The 15,993-nt window shown below is 39.8% G+C and overlaps 1 protein-coding gene, 1 long non-coding RNA gene and 1 pseudogene across 4 annotated transcripts; 1 reads left to right on the forward strand and 2 right to left on the reverse strand.

The window, feature by feature from the left end:
* Positions 1 to 1,053: 1,053 nt before the first annotated feature.
* Positions 1,054 to 13,977, reverse strand: LOC149114278 (uncharacterized; annotated as a pseudogene).
* On the forward strand, positions 3,587 to 8,684 carry LOC149114279 (uncharacterized). 3 transcript variants are annotated; one of them, XR_016206432.1, is made up of 2 exons: positions 3,587 to 4,261; positions 6,759 to 8,684. It is a non-coding gene; the product is annotated as an uncharacterized LOC149114279 (long non-coding RNA). The 3 variants fall into 3 exon arrangements; XR_016206433.1 differs by lacking the exon at positions 6,759 to 8,684 and having other exon boundaries at positions 3,587 to 3,913; positions 4,180 to 4,679; XR_016206431.1 differs by having other exon boundaries at positions 3,598 to 3,913.
* LOC149114280 (uncharacterized) lies at positions 13,152 to 15,362 on the reverse strand. The gene is made up of 3 exons (XM_089287348.1): positions 14,945 to 15,362; positions 14,113 to 14,183; positions 13,152 to 13,586 (listed from the first exon to the last, which is right to left on the reverse strand). Exons 1-3 carry the CDS (start codon positions 15,360 to 15,362, stop codon positions 13,152 to 13,154), a joined length of 924 nt encoding a protein of 307 aa, XP_089143474.1.
* Positions 15,363 to 15,993: the final 631 nt, after the last annotated feature.

A 15,993-nucleotide genomic window follows, 5' to 3' on the forward strand; every position in this document is an offset into this window, starting at 1 on the left:
CCGCGCATTGAAAAACTGAGCACTGCAAGTATATGTCGCGAAAGACAATAGAATTCTGCGCGATGATAGTAAGTAACAGGAATTTTGGCAATTTTCAAAGCTGGTTTTCTCTAAAGTGCGGCAGTTTATTTCCAGATCAAAACTATTTTTTATTAGTCTGTCTTAAAGTCTTTACAAATACGCAAACTCTCATTTGGCAAGTTAAAATCCTGTCGCGTGAGCTTTCTCTGGACTTTAACCTAATTTCCTAATTTGCATAATTGTAGTTTTTCCGGGAAAAATTTCCTCTTGATTTGCGACATGTTGCAGGCGTTTATTGGCTTTTTTACTATGACTAAGAGAAAAATATAACTTTAAGTTTTTGTTTTTGAAACTACTGTTGTTTCGATCTTGCAGACGTTGACGGTCCACAACGAACATGACAGTTCGCGAATCGAATTCTGTCATTTTAATAACCACGGACACGCAATTAGTATGCCAGACAGACTCAAGATTGTGTTTTTTAAGTTAGTGAACAGTTTTGGAGACTACCAGCGTTATGTTTTCACTACGTGTGATGGAAGGCAAACAAGTTGCCGAAATGACAGTCAATTCGGTGGAAGAGGAAATGTAATTCGCACATTTAGTAACATGGCTGTGCAAATTAGTGAGTCGAAACTTAATACACTGTTACGTAATAGATTCCTGACTGGGAAAGTGACAAAACGTTACTAAAGCTGATCAATCCGTGTTCATTGCTTCTGAAATCTTCCTCCTATTTCTTTAAGCACAGCTTTTTCGTCGATGAAGAAAACCCGGATTGGCTTTATCCACGATAGCATTTAAGAATGGACACGGACAGCTGGCGTTTAACAATACGTAAAAATCCTTGCAGTTTTGGTTTTACCGTCTTTACCATAGCATTGATTCAGTTTTCAGTCATATATTGCTCACAATTTTACAAGTATCTATAAACCCTGTTATGTAAGGGTCTCCCTGCACCTATCTAGAAGGCCCCAATAGAGAAGATGGGGGTAGAAGCAAAGAGATCCTCCCTACTAAAACCATGTGACGTTATTTTTGAAAACATGCGTAACTCTCGGAAAATTTTTCAATGGCCTCAGACAGTCTTTTTTCTTGACAGCGGTCCACTTGTCGTCCAGTGTAGCTGACTGCAGATTTCTTTCAGAACTGCCAGTTTGAGTGAGTCGAGGTTCTCGTTCTTTACAAGTTCGCAGATATTGCTAACACCTACGATGATTGGATGGCTTGGTTTACCCATATCATCCATCACGAAACTTCTAAGAGTGTCAAGGGCCATTTCCGACTCTGCGACCTCGATGTCTTCCTCAGGAATTTCCTCCGCATCAATACCCCTATGACGTAGCGTCGCTGTCTGACGTGAAAACAGGCTGCTGATTTGCTGCGCAGGCCTCCACTCTTCGGGCTTAAACGTGAGCTCTCCGTTTTCATTTCTGAGGGTCTTCATCTCCCTCGCTACCTGCACATGATCGCCCTTGTTTCCAGTTCTTGCAACCTCTTCAAATCTCTTCATCAAGAAGGTCTTGACGTTATCAGTCATTCTGGTGGGTCGTTTGTTATCTTAATGATCAGAGCCTACCCCAATGGTCTAGGGTCATATCCTCTGACAGCGCTGCCACTATCCTCACCTTGCGATGAGGTTGATGGCACATCCGGAGCAAACGTCACCCCTGTCGTAATTCCCGCCCATTTCCTCCTAACGCGGTCATACATGGACTCGCAGTCCACCTCAAGATGGTGCTTGTCCGTGTCCATATGGTTGTCTGCCTCTGCTTGGGTCTTGAACGTGTGGAAGCATCCAGTCTCTTGGCGAGACACTGGAAAAGTTGAAAATTTACATGGACATGTTAATTTTAATTTACAGCATGTAAATATTGATTTACATTCTTTGTAAATTACAATTTACATGTTAGGGTTCTGTAAAATAAATTTACAGGAAATTTACAGCTTTTAGTACAGCATGTAAATGTTCTGTAAATAGTGATTTACATTGTCTTTGTCGACAATGATCATTTGAAGAACATGTAAAAACCTGTAAAATATTTTACGCACTTTTACAGTATCTGCCTTTGTAAAAAACATGTAAATTGCTTTGCTAAACCATGTAAGAAACATGTAAATAATTCAAGCGAATGTTGTAAAAAGTCTGGAAATGTTATGTTTGTAACGCTGTAAAAACCATGTAAATGAAAAAAGGGGGCCTGTAAGAAAGATGTAAAAACCATGTAAATGAAAAAAGGCGGCCGGTAAGAAACATGTAAAAACCATGTAAATGAAAAAAGGCGGCCGGTAAGAAACATGTAAAAACCATGTAAATGAAAAAAGGGGGCCTGTAAGAAACATGTAAAAACCATGTAAATGAAAAAAGGGGGCCTGTAAGAAACATGTAAAAACCATGTAAATGGAAAACCTAGAAGTTGCACGGGTGCAGTGGGGGACTGTAAATAGCCTGTTAAAAACATGTAAATTAAAAAGGGGGACCTTGCAAAGGCTGTGAAAACAATTTAAATGAGCTAATAGGGGCTTTTCGAAAAACTCTTAAAACCACGTTAATGTAAAATGGAGACTCTTAGAAAAAAAAGATCTAAATTTAAGAGAAGGCCTGCCTAAACCCTGCAAAAACCATGTAACGGAAAAGTGGGCTTATTTAATATAACTCTGGTGTAATGGTTCAACCAACGGAGACTGTTGAAATGATGTAAATTCCAAGTTACCGACAGGTTCGCTATCCTCTTGTAAACGGTTGGTTGGATTTTGCAAAGAAATAAATGAAAAGTTACCCCGGCCAGGTTAAACTTGGGGGACGGGGGGGAGAGAGAGGAAGGGTTGTCTCGGGTAACCGAGAACATATAAATGGGACCTTTTAAAGGCGCGTAAAGTTAAAACGTAACACCGCCCTAAAGCTCCGTAAACCTACCGTGAAGCCTCCATTAAGGTGCCTTTTACGTTGAAGCATTTGAACTTCTCTAAAATCCAAGCGTGTGCTATAGTGTGCTTTAAACTGAAGTTGGGTTAGAGGGTATGCACCAAACTAAATCGCTGCATTGATCGACACCGCACGAAGCTGTCTTCTTGTGAACTTTCCGCGCATCCACAACGACAAAATAAAACTAGAATTGTTACTGCACATGCAGGCGTCCCAAGCTTACGCCTCTAGAAAAGGGAAAAATTAATTCTCGGACACGTACGTATTTATTCATGAAGGACCATGAAAGCGTCACGTGTTGTGTGAGTTCAAGACGGAAAGAGCCCCGGTGACCGAGTTTGAACTGACGCGAGTTAGGTTAGGCAGGGAACCATAAGGGACACGGCCGGCCCAACGACCGTTTTCTCTCGAATGCTTTGAAACGCTGTTTTAGGCTATCTGGTGTACTTTCGAAGCTCTGTAGGTTAATTTTAGGTAGCGCAAAAAAAAATATATTTGTTCGGTTATTCTAGAGGAGCTTGTGTATCTCGTACTTATTAGGGCTTTTTTGTCCATTTCCCGAAAACGTTAGGACTTATCGCCTTTCCGAAAATGATAGCTGACTTTTTTTCGGTACCCAAAATGACATTTTGTTTTTTTGGTTTGTTTTGGTTTTTTTTTGTGATTTCTACCGTTCTGTGCTTTCATTGCCGTCACTGTTATGCCAGTCCCTTTATAAGAGCGTACCAGCCTTGTGAGTGCCCGATCTCCAACAAACAGGAATCAGCGGTCTTCATGTTAGGTACCAGGTCCTCTCGGTTCTCCCGCCATGTTCGGCAGTTCGTTGGAACTTGCATCGAACTCGAGCTCTGTTTCAGCGGGCCAAAATCCACTCTACCTTCGCTTCGTCATCGTGCACAGTTTCAAGGCAAAGTTTTCCGTTACCCAGAAGCTGAAGATAGCGATTACAGGCAACAACAACAACAGGTAAGCAAGTCTTGCATAAATTGAACGAGTAGAGTAAAGTAACGTCAAGATACGTATACATTTCGTTTTGTCTTTGGTTTTGAATGTGTCATTATCAAGGAGAAGTTACGTTGCTTGTGGAATCGACTTTGTTGATGTTTACCTGCTGTGCATAAAGGGCTTTATTATCTGTTCTTATCTGTTCTCGATAACCGAGTAAGAGCATGCGACATTTGTTATTGGCTTATATGCACCTTATGATTCCTTCTGATGCATTCTCTTGTAAGGTTATGTTGCCCTCTGATGTGAATGCTAGTAAGCTAAAATGTAATGTGCCATCTTCAGCAGAGAAATTTCTCTTATGCTAGTGTAAGTATTCTGAAGTTACTCAAGTGTCTACAGTTGTACCTCCATGCAAGTTACAATATGCTACACAACTGTACATGGACATTGCACCCACTGGTGCTGATAGTAAGTTAAATGTTGTGAAATTTTCTTTCACAAAAAAAACACTACGATACTTTATAAAGAGGTATACATGTACCTCAAACTGTCATGAAAACTACACAGGACTTGAAAAAAAAAGGAAGAGTAACTTGCCCAGGCAGGAAAATCTACTTGTCTTGGACGACACAGTATAGTCAATCGATTATTTCATAACAATCAATAGGAATTAGTCAATGATATCAGAAATCAATAAAAGGATTCGTCATGAGTAATCGATTGTGATCAAATTTTCAATAAGCATTATCAATTTTGCTGATACTAGCTTATCTTTTAAGCAACATTTAATAAGAAGGAAATGAACAAAAGATATAAAGTGAAATATGAAATCATGAATACAATTGCATAAAAACATAACATTGTATCTTGTAAACAGAATATTTTGCTGGCATACCTGTATTGGGGACTATGTTTTAGGGGTCTTTGGTAGTGCCTTTGAAATCTACATAAAAAAGTTACAATCAAACATTGTGTTGAGGGACACAATTTTTCTACAGTTTATGTGAACTAACAAAGAGAGGCCAACTTTCAATTGATTCTCTAATGACTGATAAATTTGGTAAAATCAAATTGATAACTTGAAACTTCTCTAGCATGTGAGTATGAATTTCTTTCAGTTGATTGATAGCACTGATAACACTTACATTAATTTCAATTTATTGATTTATTTCAATTTATGGATCAATTTCAATCGATTGCCTTACCCTGGGATGACCAGACAGCATTTTAGAGACCTGTTACAGCTGTACATTTTACTTGTACGAAATTGGGCTCTTACCAAATACATGCAGGTTTCATGTGTCATGCATCTGTTCATTCATCTGTAGCAGGGCAGGAAAAAAAATTGTAAGTCACTTGCCCAGTGGGCCAGTCAATTTCAGTTTTCGCTTGCCCCCATTTAAATATTAGTTGCCAGTGTGGTGGCCAGTAAGGAAATCAGAGGACAAATGCGAATGAAGTACGCTCGGATTCCTAACTAATTCTTGCTTTCAACCTAATAATTAACTAATCTTTAGGTCTTAAGTTTTGAAATGGAATGACTGGAAATTATCATTTATCAAGCTTCCATTTTTAGTCAGACTCACAAGACTACTGAGGCTACATTGTAATTTCACTTGCCCACTGGGCCACTGAACTTCTATTTTCACTTGCCCAAGAGCAAAATTTACTTGGCTGAGTAAATCAGATCTGGTTTTTTCCTGCCCTGAGTAGATCACAGATAACACCAAAATGTGGTAAAAACAAAAAATATTCACATAAGCCATTACCAGAGTGTGTCACAGAATCTGTGAATTTTTCAGGCGTGTGTCACTGATGTTCTTACCACATTTTGATGTCTTCTGCCATCTATTACTGAACAGATGCGCGACAACGTAGAATCTATCTGCTTCATAATACATAACAAAGAAACAAAAACAAACATTTATGACATCAGCTGTACCTTTGTCCACCAATAGAGCATAAGTACATGTAAGAAACAATCAAATTGTGCCTGCAAATAACTTGACTTATTATTTAAACATTGTTTGATAGGAGTTTGATTTATTGTGCATGAATATTACAATGTAGTAGATAGTGAACATTGAATATTTACTGCCACACATTTTGAGTTTAGTTCTTCTACATCCTCTGACATTCAGTGCCTTCCAATCAGAGATGCAAAGTTTTTGTCACACAGTAGCTACAGATGTAGATTAAGATCTGTTTGATTGATGAATATTCAGGGCTCAAAATAATGGCCGGTCAACGGGCAATGTCTGGCCAGAATGGTCACTTGACTGGCCAAAAACTTCACTCGCCAGTCATGTTGACCAGTCATGTCATGTTGAGACGGTCACGTTGTTCATTCTTGAATAAACAATCAAATCCCCAACTGTAAATCTGAGAGTTTTTAATCTCTTTTTTATTATGACCTCTAATGAAAACATACACCAATGCATACATGTATCTGTTCGAACGGCTAAAGACCATTCGCTTGCTGTTTATCATGCGTTCAAGATCGATAGGAATGCCATTCGAGTGACTGGGGTTAATATTAAGCCAATTTTTAAACGGTCTAGCAGTGACTGGAACAAATAAACTATATTTGTGGGTTTAATTTGGCTCACATTACATGTACTTGATTTTTGCATAAATATCCTGACCGGTCAGAAACGAGACGTGACCGAGCTAAAATTACTTTGGCCAGTCAACATGACCGGCTACAGTCTGATTTCAAAGGTCACAGTATAAATTGGAATGACAAGAAACAAAATAATAACTCCAATGTAAAATTCAGTGATTGATATCATACACAGAATTTGCTGATTCATATTCAGACATAACTTATCTTATTTAACGAAATGTTTTATGTTACTTGTAGGATGAAGTAAAATTGAGAGTGGTCAATACATGCATACTCCTTGGCATTGATGCTTGATCAGGAAAAAATCAGCCACTGAGAAGTCTACAGTACTTATGACTCTATAAGGGGTCCAAGGCCCATTTCTTGAAGGCCCTGGAAACTTTTCGGGCCCACAAAGCCATCTTTAATTGAGCTGTGTCTAAAAACTAAGAGCTGTATATGCCTGAAACTTCTTGTGTGAAGGAAACCTCTGTTCATATTGAGAATAAGCGATTAAAACAGCTCTGTAAGCATAAGATTTCAGATTTTGGTATGGCTTTCTGGGTGCGAAAACTTTTTGGGACCTTCGAGAAATGGGTCCCTGGTGCATTACAGTCTAACATGGTGACCTTCAACACTTTGATATGCTCTGGCAGCTTTCTGGCATAAATTCAACCACTTTAAACATTATTTTTTAATGCTTTGAAGTATCACTTACACTGTACCTGTGTTAGTGAATTAGCATCAAATTTAGATCTTAGATTACTAGGTTGATACTTATTGTTCAATACAGCAGCTATAAGATTTCATCATAAAAAGAAAAGGCTATGTTTACATACATGTAGTACCATGATGTGTTATGGGAACTATGGTAGTGATAGGCCTTTCAATTTCAACAGGCCCCTATGAATTTTTTTTTTTGCAGTACAGTTTTTTATCACAAAAAGAAAAAGTAAAATTTTGAATATTGTTTACAGTGAACGTTTTGTCAGGGGTCCAAAATGTTTGTACTGTTTGGATTCCGTACAGTTTTGGAAAAAGAAGGAAACTGTGACTTTGTAAACATAGCCTAAAAGATGTCAGAAGCCTTGTTTTATGTTATGCAATGTAGTATTCCTTTGGCATGAATGTTTTTATGATGAATTCAAAATGTCAATCTCTATCTTGTGGTAAATGTTTTTTCTCCCTATTTTCTGTTATTTCAAACAAGAACAATTCACTCTATGAAAAAAGTTGATCAATACTTCACACTTACATTGCAGTAATTTTCATAATAAGGTAAAGGTAAAGTCTGCATACGAGCCACATGGCCCAACAGGCTGGAGCTTATCCCGCTTTCTGTAGCAGGAAGCGACTAGGACTATTTCTACTCTCCCTGGATGAGATGCCAGTCCATTGCAGGGTTACCCAACCATTAAATTCGCTGCTACCCACTTATACACCTGGGTGGAGAGACACTGAGAGTAAAGTGTGTTGCCCAACAACACAACAGAATGTACCCGCCTAGAGCTTGAACCCGGATCACTCGATCAGGAGTTGAGCGCACTACATGTAACTACGAGGCAATCGTGCCTCCTCCATTTTTCATTATTAAGGCTAATTTAATCCTACATTAATTACTTAGTAAGAAAAAACAGTTTATTCATTCATTTTATGACAAAGGTATTATCATTACGTTACATTTGACTTTGTGGATTTAGTATATATTTAAGAGAGGTATCCATTCGCAAACAATTTTAATTTAGTAAAACACCTAAATTGCAAAATTTTTACTAGTTGTAGCTGACAACAGTATAGTTCTTAATCATTTTATTATTTATGAATTAAATAGAGCTGAATATGACATGGTTTCGCACAATCTTGAAAAGGTCTTGAATTTTAGTAGTCTTCTTGAAAAGTGCTTGAATTTGGTTAAAGGAGCTCAGTCATGGTATTTTAAAATATTTTGGCCATGCACAAAATTACATTTAAGTCGTCTTGTTATGAATAGATAGAAAAGAAAACATGTTTTATTTGTTGCAATGTATACACTGTAAACCTTATTCATGGCATATAAAAACTATTTGAATTTTACTGAGTTTTTTGATTGCAATAAATTTCTGATTGTGTATAAATTTGCATATTTTCTACTATTATAATTAAGGTCAACAGATTTGATTACAATAAAACAGTACATTCCATGCATTTTTCCTCAAGTGATTATTTACACATCATTTATTGCACAGGGTTTCTGCCTCCCTTTTTCGATTTTCATGTTATTTACAGGCTCCCTTTTTCAATTTACAGGTTATTTGCAGGCTCCCTTTTTCAATTTACAGGTTATTTACAGGCTCCCCTTTTCAGTTTACATGTTATTTACAGGTTCCCTTTTTCGATTTCCATGTTATTTACAGGCTCCCTTTTTCCATTTACATGCTCTTTACAGGCTCCCTTTTTCGATTTCCATGTTATTTACAGGCTCCCTTTTTCGATTTACATGTTATTTACAGGCTCCCTTTTTCAATTTACATGTTATTTACAGGCTCCCTTTTTCGATTTACATGTTATTTACAGGCTCCCTTTTTCGATTTACATGTTATTTACAGGCTCCCTTTTTCGATTTACATGTTCTTTATGGGCTCCTTTTTTGATTTCCATGTTATTTACAGACTCCCTTTTTCAATTTACACGTTATTTACAGGCTCCCTTTTTCGATTTACATGTTATTTACAGGCTCCCTTCTTCGATTTACATGTTATTTACAGGCTCCTGTTTTCATTTTCCATGTTATTTATAGCCTCCCTTTTTTTATTTACATGTTGTTTACAGCCTTCCCTTTTTTATTTACATGTTATTTACAGTATTATGGCACCCCTGTATTAAATTTACATGTTATTTACGGGTTTCCAGGTTGAATCACAAGAAATTTACAGGCTATTTACAGTATTTGCACGAACAGTTTACATGTTATTTACATGATCTTAGCCCTTTGCTTTGAAACATTTACAGTGTTTTCTTCATCATTTACATGTTTCACTTAAAATATTCACATGTTATTTGCATGAAACCTCCAAAACATGTAAAAGGGGAAAAATCATGTAAATTATTCTTTACAGTCTTTTTTTGATTATTTACATGTTAATTACATGTTATTTACATACTCTGTAAATTTATAACTTTTCCAGTGAGAGTAGATCTTGGACTGGTGCCTGACGCTCTCAACCACACTTCCCCTGTGTGTAGCTTGACCAAATGGCTTTATCAACCTCAGCCCAGTATCTCCTTGTGGTGAAACTCCAAGACCACTATAGGGATGAGGCGTCCAGGGCCGATGTCGGTCGCTTTCCACACACGGATGCCACACTCCTCATACTGGAAATTGTTCAACACACTAATACCTGGTATCTTGCTATCTTTGTTTCTCTCCCTGGTCGTGTCCACCTCGACAACCGCTGCTCTGCACCCTTTGATACCACCACGGGATTCTAGTGCTGCTTTCATATCCTCAGCAGTGACGACGTCGTGCCTTTCGTTAACCCAACGCTTTGTGTGTGCCTTCATAACAGCAGTCTTCCTATCCTGTGGCTCTGAGAAATCATATCGTACTGGCCGGTTCTCACCCCTACTTCTCTAAGACTTAGCAACAGATCCCCACTGTGGTGACATCCAGCGTTGCATGATCGGAGGTAGGCTGTTGTCACAACTGAATACTCCTGTTTGACTTTGCGCAGCAAGTCCTCTATGATTAAAAGAACGGCAAAGCTATTTTGGGAGCAGTTGTTGAAAATGTGTACAAAACACTCGACTTCATGCTTGCTCTCCACTGTTGCTCTAGTGATTACTACAGTGATATGCCAGCTTCTTCCCCTCTAGCCAAAAAATTACTCATCTGTTCTCTGTATTGCACAAGCAGAAACTTCATTGCCCAGTCCAGTATGACAAGACACGAGTTCTCGTCTAGCTTCTGGAGGATATGTTGCTTGAGGAGTACCCGACGGAGTCCCTCGACAGACTGCAACTACACTGGCTGGGAAATATTGGCGTTAGATCATTTACTGGCTGGGATTTTCGTTCAGCGTCTGGCTTGCTAAAAATTGATTTAAAACACTGTCCCTAGCTGGAGAAAACGTGACTTGTTTGTTTATCCTGTCTGTGACTTTTTTGCTCGAAAAAGCAATCAATTAAACTGCTTCCGTTCTGGGAGAAAAAAACGCGCGAGTGAGCTCTAAAGTCTAAAGTCTTCCGCCGTGAGACGATAAACCGCAAGCGGTGGTACTTACTCCCAGCGCCACGCGCTGCAAAAAATTATGCAAATCAACGCAAGCGTGATGCCATGCCCGAAAATGATGGCTCCATTGTCATTAATTGTCATAGATTGTTACGGTTTATCTTTTTCATCAACCAGTAAAAATTGCATAACACCAGCAGCTGTCATTTTCAATAACGTAATAACACTAGTATCTCGAATGGCCAAATCCGTTAAAAACGTTCTTTTCAATGGAACACGGCCGATCTCCAGGATGTCCGCTCTTTTGTCGTTCCAAAAGTCTGAAGAAGCCGTCACTTCAGAAAACCGCTCCTGGCGCTATTGTGCTGCAAGCAGTCAGCAGTTATAAAGAAACCGTGGAAAGCAACTTAAAGGTTGGTAAATTCATTCCTATAATTCTCTTGCTTGCACACGCGGCAGTGATGGTACATAGAACTGGAATCAGTGACACTGTTCGCTTTCTGTTTTACCTTAATTCTTTCATTTATAGACAACTAAATTTAAAAAGGTATCGGTGGCATAAGAACCTAGACTCTAAGGTGTTCATTTACAATCCTCTTTTGCAGTCATTCTGAGTTATTTCGAGGGCTCCGCTGATAAAGGAAAGAAACGAGATCTGCCAAACCTGAGATCTGCTGTGAAAGGGACTTGGCGCAGACAAACAAAGCAGCTGGATAAAGGGTAGGCATAATGTTCTGTTCTAGTCGTCTGCATCGGTGGTCAACTTTTCTCTCTTGATGCTAAAGTAATCAAGTAAGGTGATCTCATTGTACCATACACTCATCGTTTCGCTCATAGCATTTTTGGGTTGCTATAAACCTGCAAATTTGCTTAATCAAAAATTTCCGAAAGTTGCCGGAAGACGAGGGACAATGGTTTGCCCTCTTTTTCAGTCTTATTGGGTACATTAAATGCCTTAATCGTGGTTCAGTACTAGCATAACGAGTTAATGTTTGTCCTCTGGAAAACAAGGGACTATCGCGGGCTGCTCACCGGAAATGGCCGTCAGGTGAACTCATTCCACACTGTTCGCTGACTCTTTGAGAGAAACGCTTTTTATTTTGAGACCCTAAACTTATCAATGTATCGGCGATTCAAGATTTCCCGGAGTTAATTTAAATTTGCAGTCATTCTGAGTCATTTCAAAGGCTGGAGAGAAAAAAAGAACAGAGACTAAGGGAAGACATCTGCCAGATCTAAGTTCCGCTGAGAAAAGGACTTACCAAAGAGACAAAGCAGCTGGATAAAGGGTAGGCATATTTGCTTATATGCGTTAGCTCGGACTGCATTGTTGGACATACAACTATCCTCTCTGATGCTAAGATAAAGGGATCATTGTACCATACAATCAACGCCTAGCTCATAACACTTTTGTATTACTTTAAATCAGTGCAACTTTGCGTGATGGAATTTTCCGAAAGTTGGCTTCGTCCTGGTTACTTGACCGTAGCGAGTGAGCCTTCCAAGCCTGTATGTTGCGCTCACACTCTGTGTACTCGAACCTCAGCCTACCCCTCACCTCTTCTGTCATGTCCGCTTTGTCTTGCATCTCTGTCACCTCTCTAAGTACTCCTTCCAGACTCTAACAGCGCTCACATTCGTAGCAGTGTTGGTGATCACATTCGGTCCTAAACTCCCATGCACTACTGTCAGTTAGTGCTTGGACCGTGCAGTGATCACCGCAATGTTCACCTCGTCCGATGTGTGTCTTGAAATCATTCTTCAAGTACCTTTTTCCATCCTTCAGTAATTTCTGAGTGCATGGCAATCACGATGGTGCCCTGATCTGTTAAGCCCCCCAACATCAAAAATACCTGGTCAAATGCCTCTGTACCCCTGCAGTGGTGTTGTGAAGTCCCTGAAGGGATTTCTGCATAGAGGCCGAACACACCTCAATCAGTCGGTAGAGAGAACGCTGGCTCGCTGGCTCGAACTCTTGTTCTTTAAAATAGTCTAAATATTTTCTGATGATGCGTGAAGGAATAACGGTCCTAATGACCGCTGGTATGATAATCTTCTCTCCCAAGTCAAGCTTGAGAGCTTTTGTCCCGAACGCCACGTCCTGGACAAATTCTGGTCTTGAGATATATTCAATGAAATGATCCACGTTTTCGTGCTCGATTCTTGTACGGGAACTAGGAATTTCGGGGAGTGGTTGGCCTTTTCCAGCTTCTGTTGCATGCTGGCGAGCCTGATCAATGCGCCATTAAAAAATATATATATAATAAAAAAAATAAAACAAAAAAACAAACAAAACAAACAAAAAACAAAATACAACAACAACAACAACAAATCAATGCACCATTTGGAGAGCCCAGGGATCATCCCTTGAAGCTCAGCACTTGATAAGTCGTCTGCAAAGAGGGAAAGGATCTGTCGCTTTGTTTGCCAATGACCTGCTTGCTCTAAAATGTCGACAAGACCAGAGTTGGATCAAAACGCTTGCGCTTTCTTTGGTTGTCTCTGTTTGGATCCAAAAGTACCTCCGTTTGTAACGCCTTCCAAACCAGTTCTTCTTGGTCGGGAGTGATGACAGACAATGAGGTCGCTATAGTCTCTTTAGCTTTGCGGATGTAATATCGCTGCTGGGTGTCAGAGACGTCGTCCCAGGTCGTGTTCAGGGTGGACATTACAGAGCTGTACAGACCAACTGAGATGCTGTGGACAGCTTCGTTTAATTTCTGCCGTTTGCTGTTTTGTTCCTCCATCTCGTCAGCCCATATACTAATCTCTTCTTCTGGTATCGAGACTTGGGACGAATGGGACTGCAAAGAGACTGTTTCTGACGCCTCACCAGTGCTTGACACCTCTGCACACACCGTAACTGGCATTGTGCTCCCCTCACAAACAGTAATGACAGAGAAAGTGGCGGAATCAGACTCCTCGATATCGTCTCCAATCACCAAAGTGGCTGAGTAAGGATCGTGAAGCGTAATAAAATGGATTAGCAAATTGTGAACAAGATTATTAACAATTCCACAAGATCTCCAATACATGTAACTGTGGAAGTTCTATATGTGTTTCCTAGCCGATGCCAAAGGGCGCGCTCGCATTTTTGTTCTCGTTGGTGTCCTCAAGCACTGGTCATTATTTAAGCGTGGTTGAATTTTAGTTAGGACTGGGACCAAGTTGCCATTCAGAAATCGTTCCCGACGCGTGATCGGAAAACTCGGATAAACCGCTATCTTTATAACTAAACACGCCTAAACGATTCAAAACGGCCACCCATTGAAGAAAAGACAGAAAAACCAATAAAGGTACCTTTTATTCATGTTGTCAGTCGCTATAAATATCAGGGCACCTGTGGGGCGCATCAAAAAATCCTCTGATTACTAAGCTATGAATGGCCAATGTGTAGTAGCTTACCTGCTCTCCAGACATGAAACAGCGAGCCTTACGGGATTTGTAGTGTGCTCCACGGCAGTTGGAACACACAGCTATCATTAAAAATGATAATGATAAATAGATTAACAATACTGACCAGAATGACCATGACGATCACCATCAACGTGAGTCACTCTTACCGTCACCGTAACCATCGTCATCATGGTCATCGTCCTCGTACCCAGCTTAACTAAGGATGGCTGCCCAGTCTTATTAGCCCATTAAGATTATTTCGGGCAGCTATGTGCTCTTTTTATTTTAACTTAGTTTTGTTCATTTAATTTCTAGCTGAGTGCAAATAAAGTCGTTGTTGTTGTTGTCAATCTGGTTTGTGCACTCACGTAACACCAAATTAAAGTGCTGTAATTTCCTTTCATGACAGCTAAAGAAAGGAAGGCGAGTGAAATAATGGGCGGTGGGCGTCCCTTGCAGCCGCCACCCACCTTCCCATTCCCTCTAGGCCCCCTCCTGGTTCCCCTCCTCCCCATTCTCTCCCATTTGAAGTCATTTTGCAGGCAGGGTGCCTGATCAGCAAATTACCGCTTCAGTCCACCTTGAAGCACTACTATATTGCCCCCCCCCCCCCCTCCGTTCTCATTCAAATACCAAAAAAAAAATGGCATGGGATTACGTCTGGCTTCCTTCCCGTGGCATATTCCAATAAAAATTAAAATTTACGTACTGACCATATGAACAAGCACAAAGTAAAATACGCACCTTCGAAATAAAGTTTTCGTTTGTATTTATCAGTCAAGCCCACCCTGCAATTCTGAGGATTATGGCTGCCGTCTGGCTGCACTCAGTTTGTACTTACCCGAGCCGATGGGAGCTGTGGCATGGTGAAATTGATAAATTTCTTCCGACAAGGTGGTGTTTACGCGGCGCGGTTTCTTAATAGTTTTCCTCGGTCCTCGATGACTTGGATACGAGCATGTGTTGCTCTTTCTGCCAGCCCAGTCTGTAGTTAATTTTTTTCTATGTCCCGGGCATATTGTCATTGATATTTTCTCGTTTTCGGTTGCAACAAAGTATCCAGCTCTATTCAGGATCAGGTCAACCTCATTAACGTTTTCGTCTCCGGTTCGCTGTTGCCCTGAGCTCAGTCCCAGGCTTAGTAGATGTGCAGTAATGTCTAGCTTACATGCCAACAAGGGCACAATCTGCGACCCCGTGGCGTCCAGACTACAGGCAGAATCAGTAGAACTGAACGAGCGAGTCAAAGTAACATTCATATTGCAAACTGCAACATCAGCTGAATTGGATCAGTGTAAAGAATCGACTACATTTGTCTGCAGATGATAAGATAAGGAATGGAAAATTATCCTTCCTGAAGTGTACTTCTACCAAAAATCAGAACCGCTCAATATTTCAAAGAGTTTGACAAAATGCTCCGGTGAAGTATACTATGCAAAGCCACTGTACTAATCTGAAAAAGTAATGTGTTGCTCTTAGTCATAAATACCTGGAATGTGTCGCAAATTAGTCAAGTGTGAAATATTTCCGGGAAAAACAACAATTATACAAATTAGGAAATTAGGTTAAAGTCGTGAGAAAGCTCACGCGACAGGATTTTAATTTGCCAAATGAGAGTTTGCATATTTTTAAAGACTTTAAGACAGACTAATAAAAAAATAGTTTTGATCTGGAAATAAACTGCTGCACTTTAGAGAAAACCAGCTTTAAAAATTGCTAAAATTCTTCTTACTCACGATAGCCACGAAGTGATGATATTTGGAAGCGCTCCAAGGTAAGTTATTTTTAACCAAATTCGTTTACATCGGAGAAATAAGCTGTTTACAGGCTTGGAAGTATGTACAGCTCGTATAAATGAATAAGGCTAATGCGAAAAACGTAAAATCATTC

This window comes from Orbicella faveolata, unplaced genomic scaffold, assembly GCF_042242905.1.
Source record: "Orbicella faveolata isolate gen_17 unplaced genomic scaffold, um_ofav_v1 contig_14, whole genome shotgun sequence".
In the NCBI taxonomy this organism is placed as follows: Eukaryota; Metazoa; Cnidaria; class Anthozoa; order Scleractinia; family Merulinidae; genus Orbicella; species Orbicella faveolata.

Coding starts and splice junctions, on each gene's coding strand:
- LOC149114280 (XM_089287348.1), bottom strand. CDS start 15,362: ATGAATGTTACTTTGACTCGCTCGTTCAGTTCTACTGATTCTGCCTGT. Junction 14,184..14,944: donor CACAGCTCCCATCGGCTCGG/GTAAGTACAAAC, acceptor TTTTAATGATAG/CTGTGTGTTCCAACTGCCGT. Junction 13,587..14,112: donor GTTTCATGTCTGGAGAGCAG/GTAAGCTACTAC, acceptor ACTGTTTGTGAG/GGGAGCACAATGCCAGTTAC.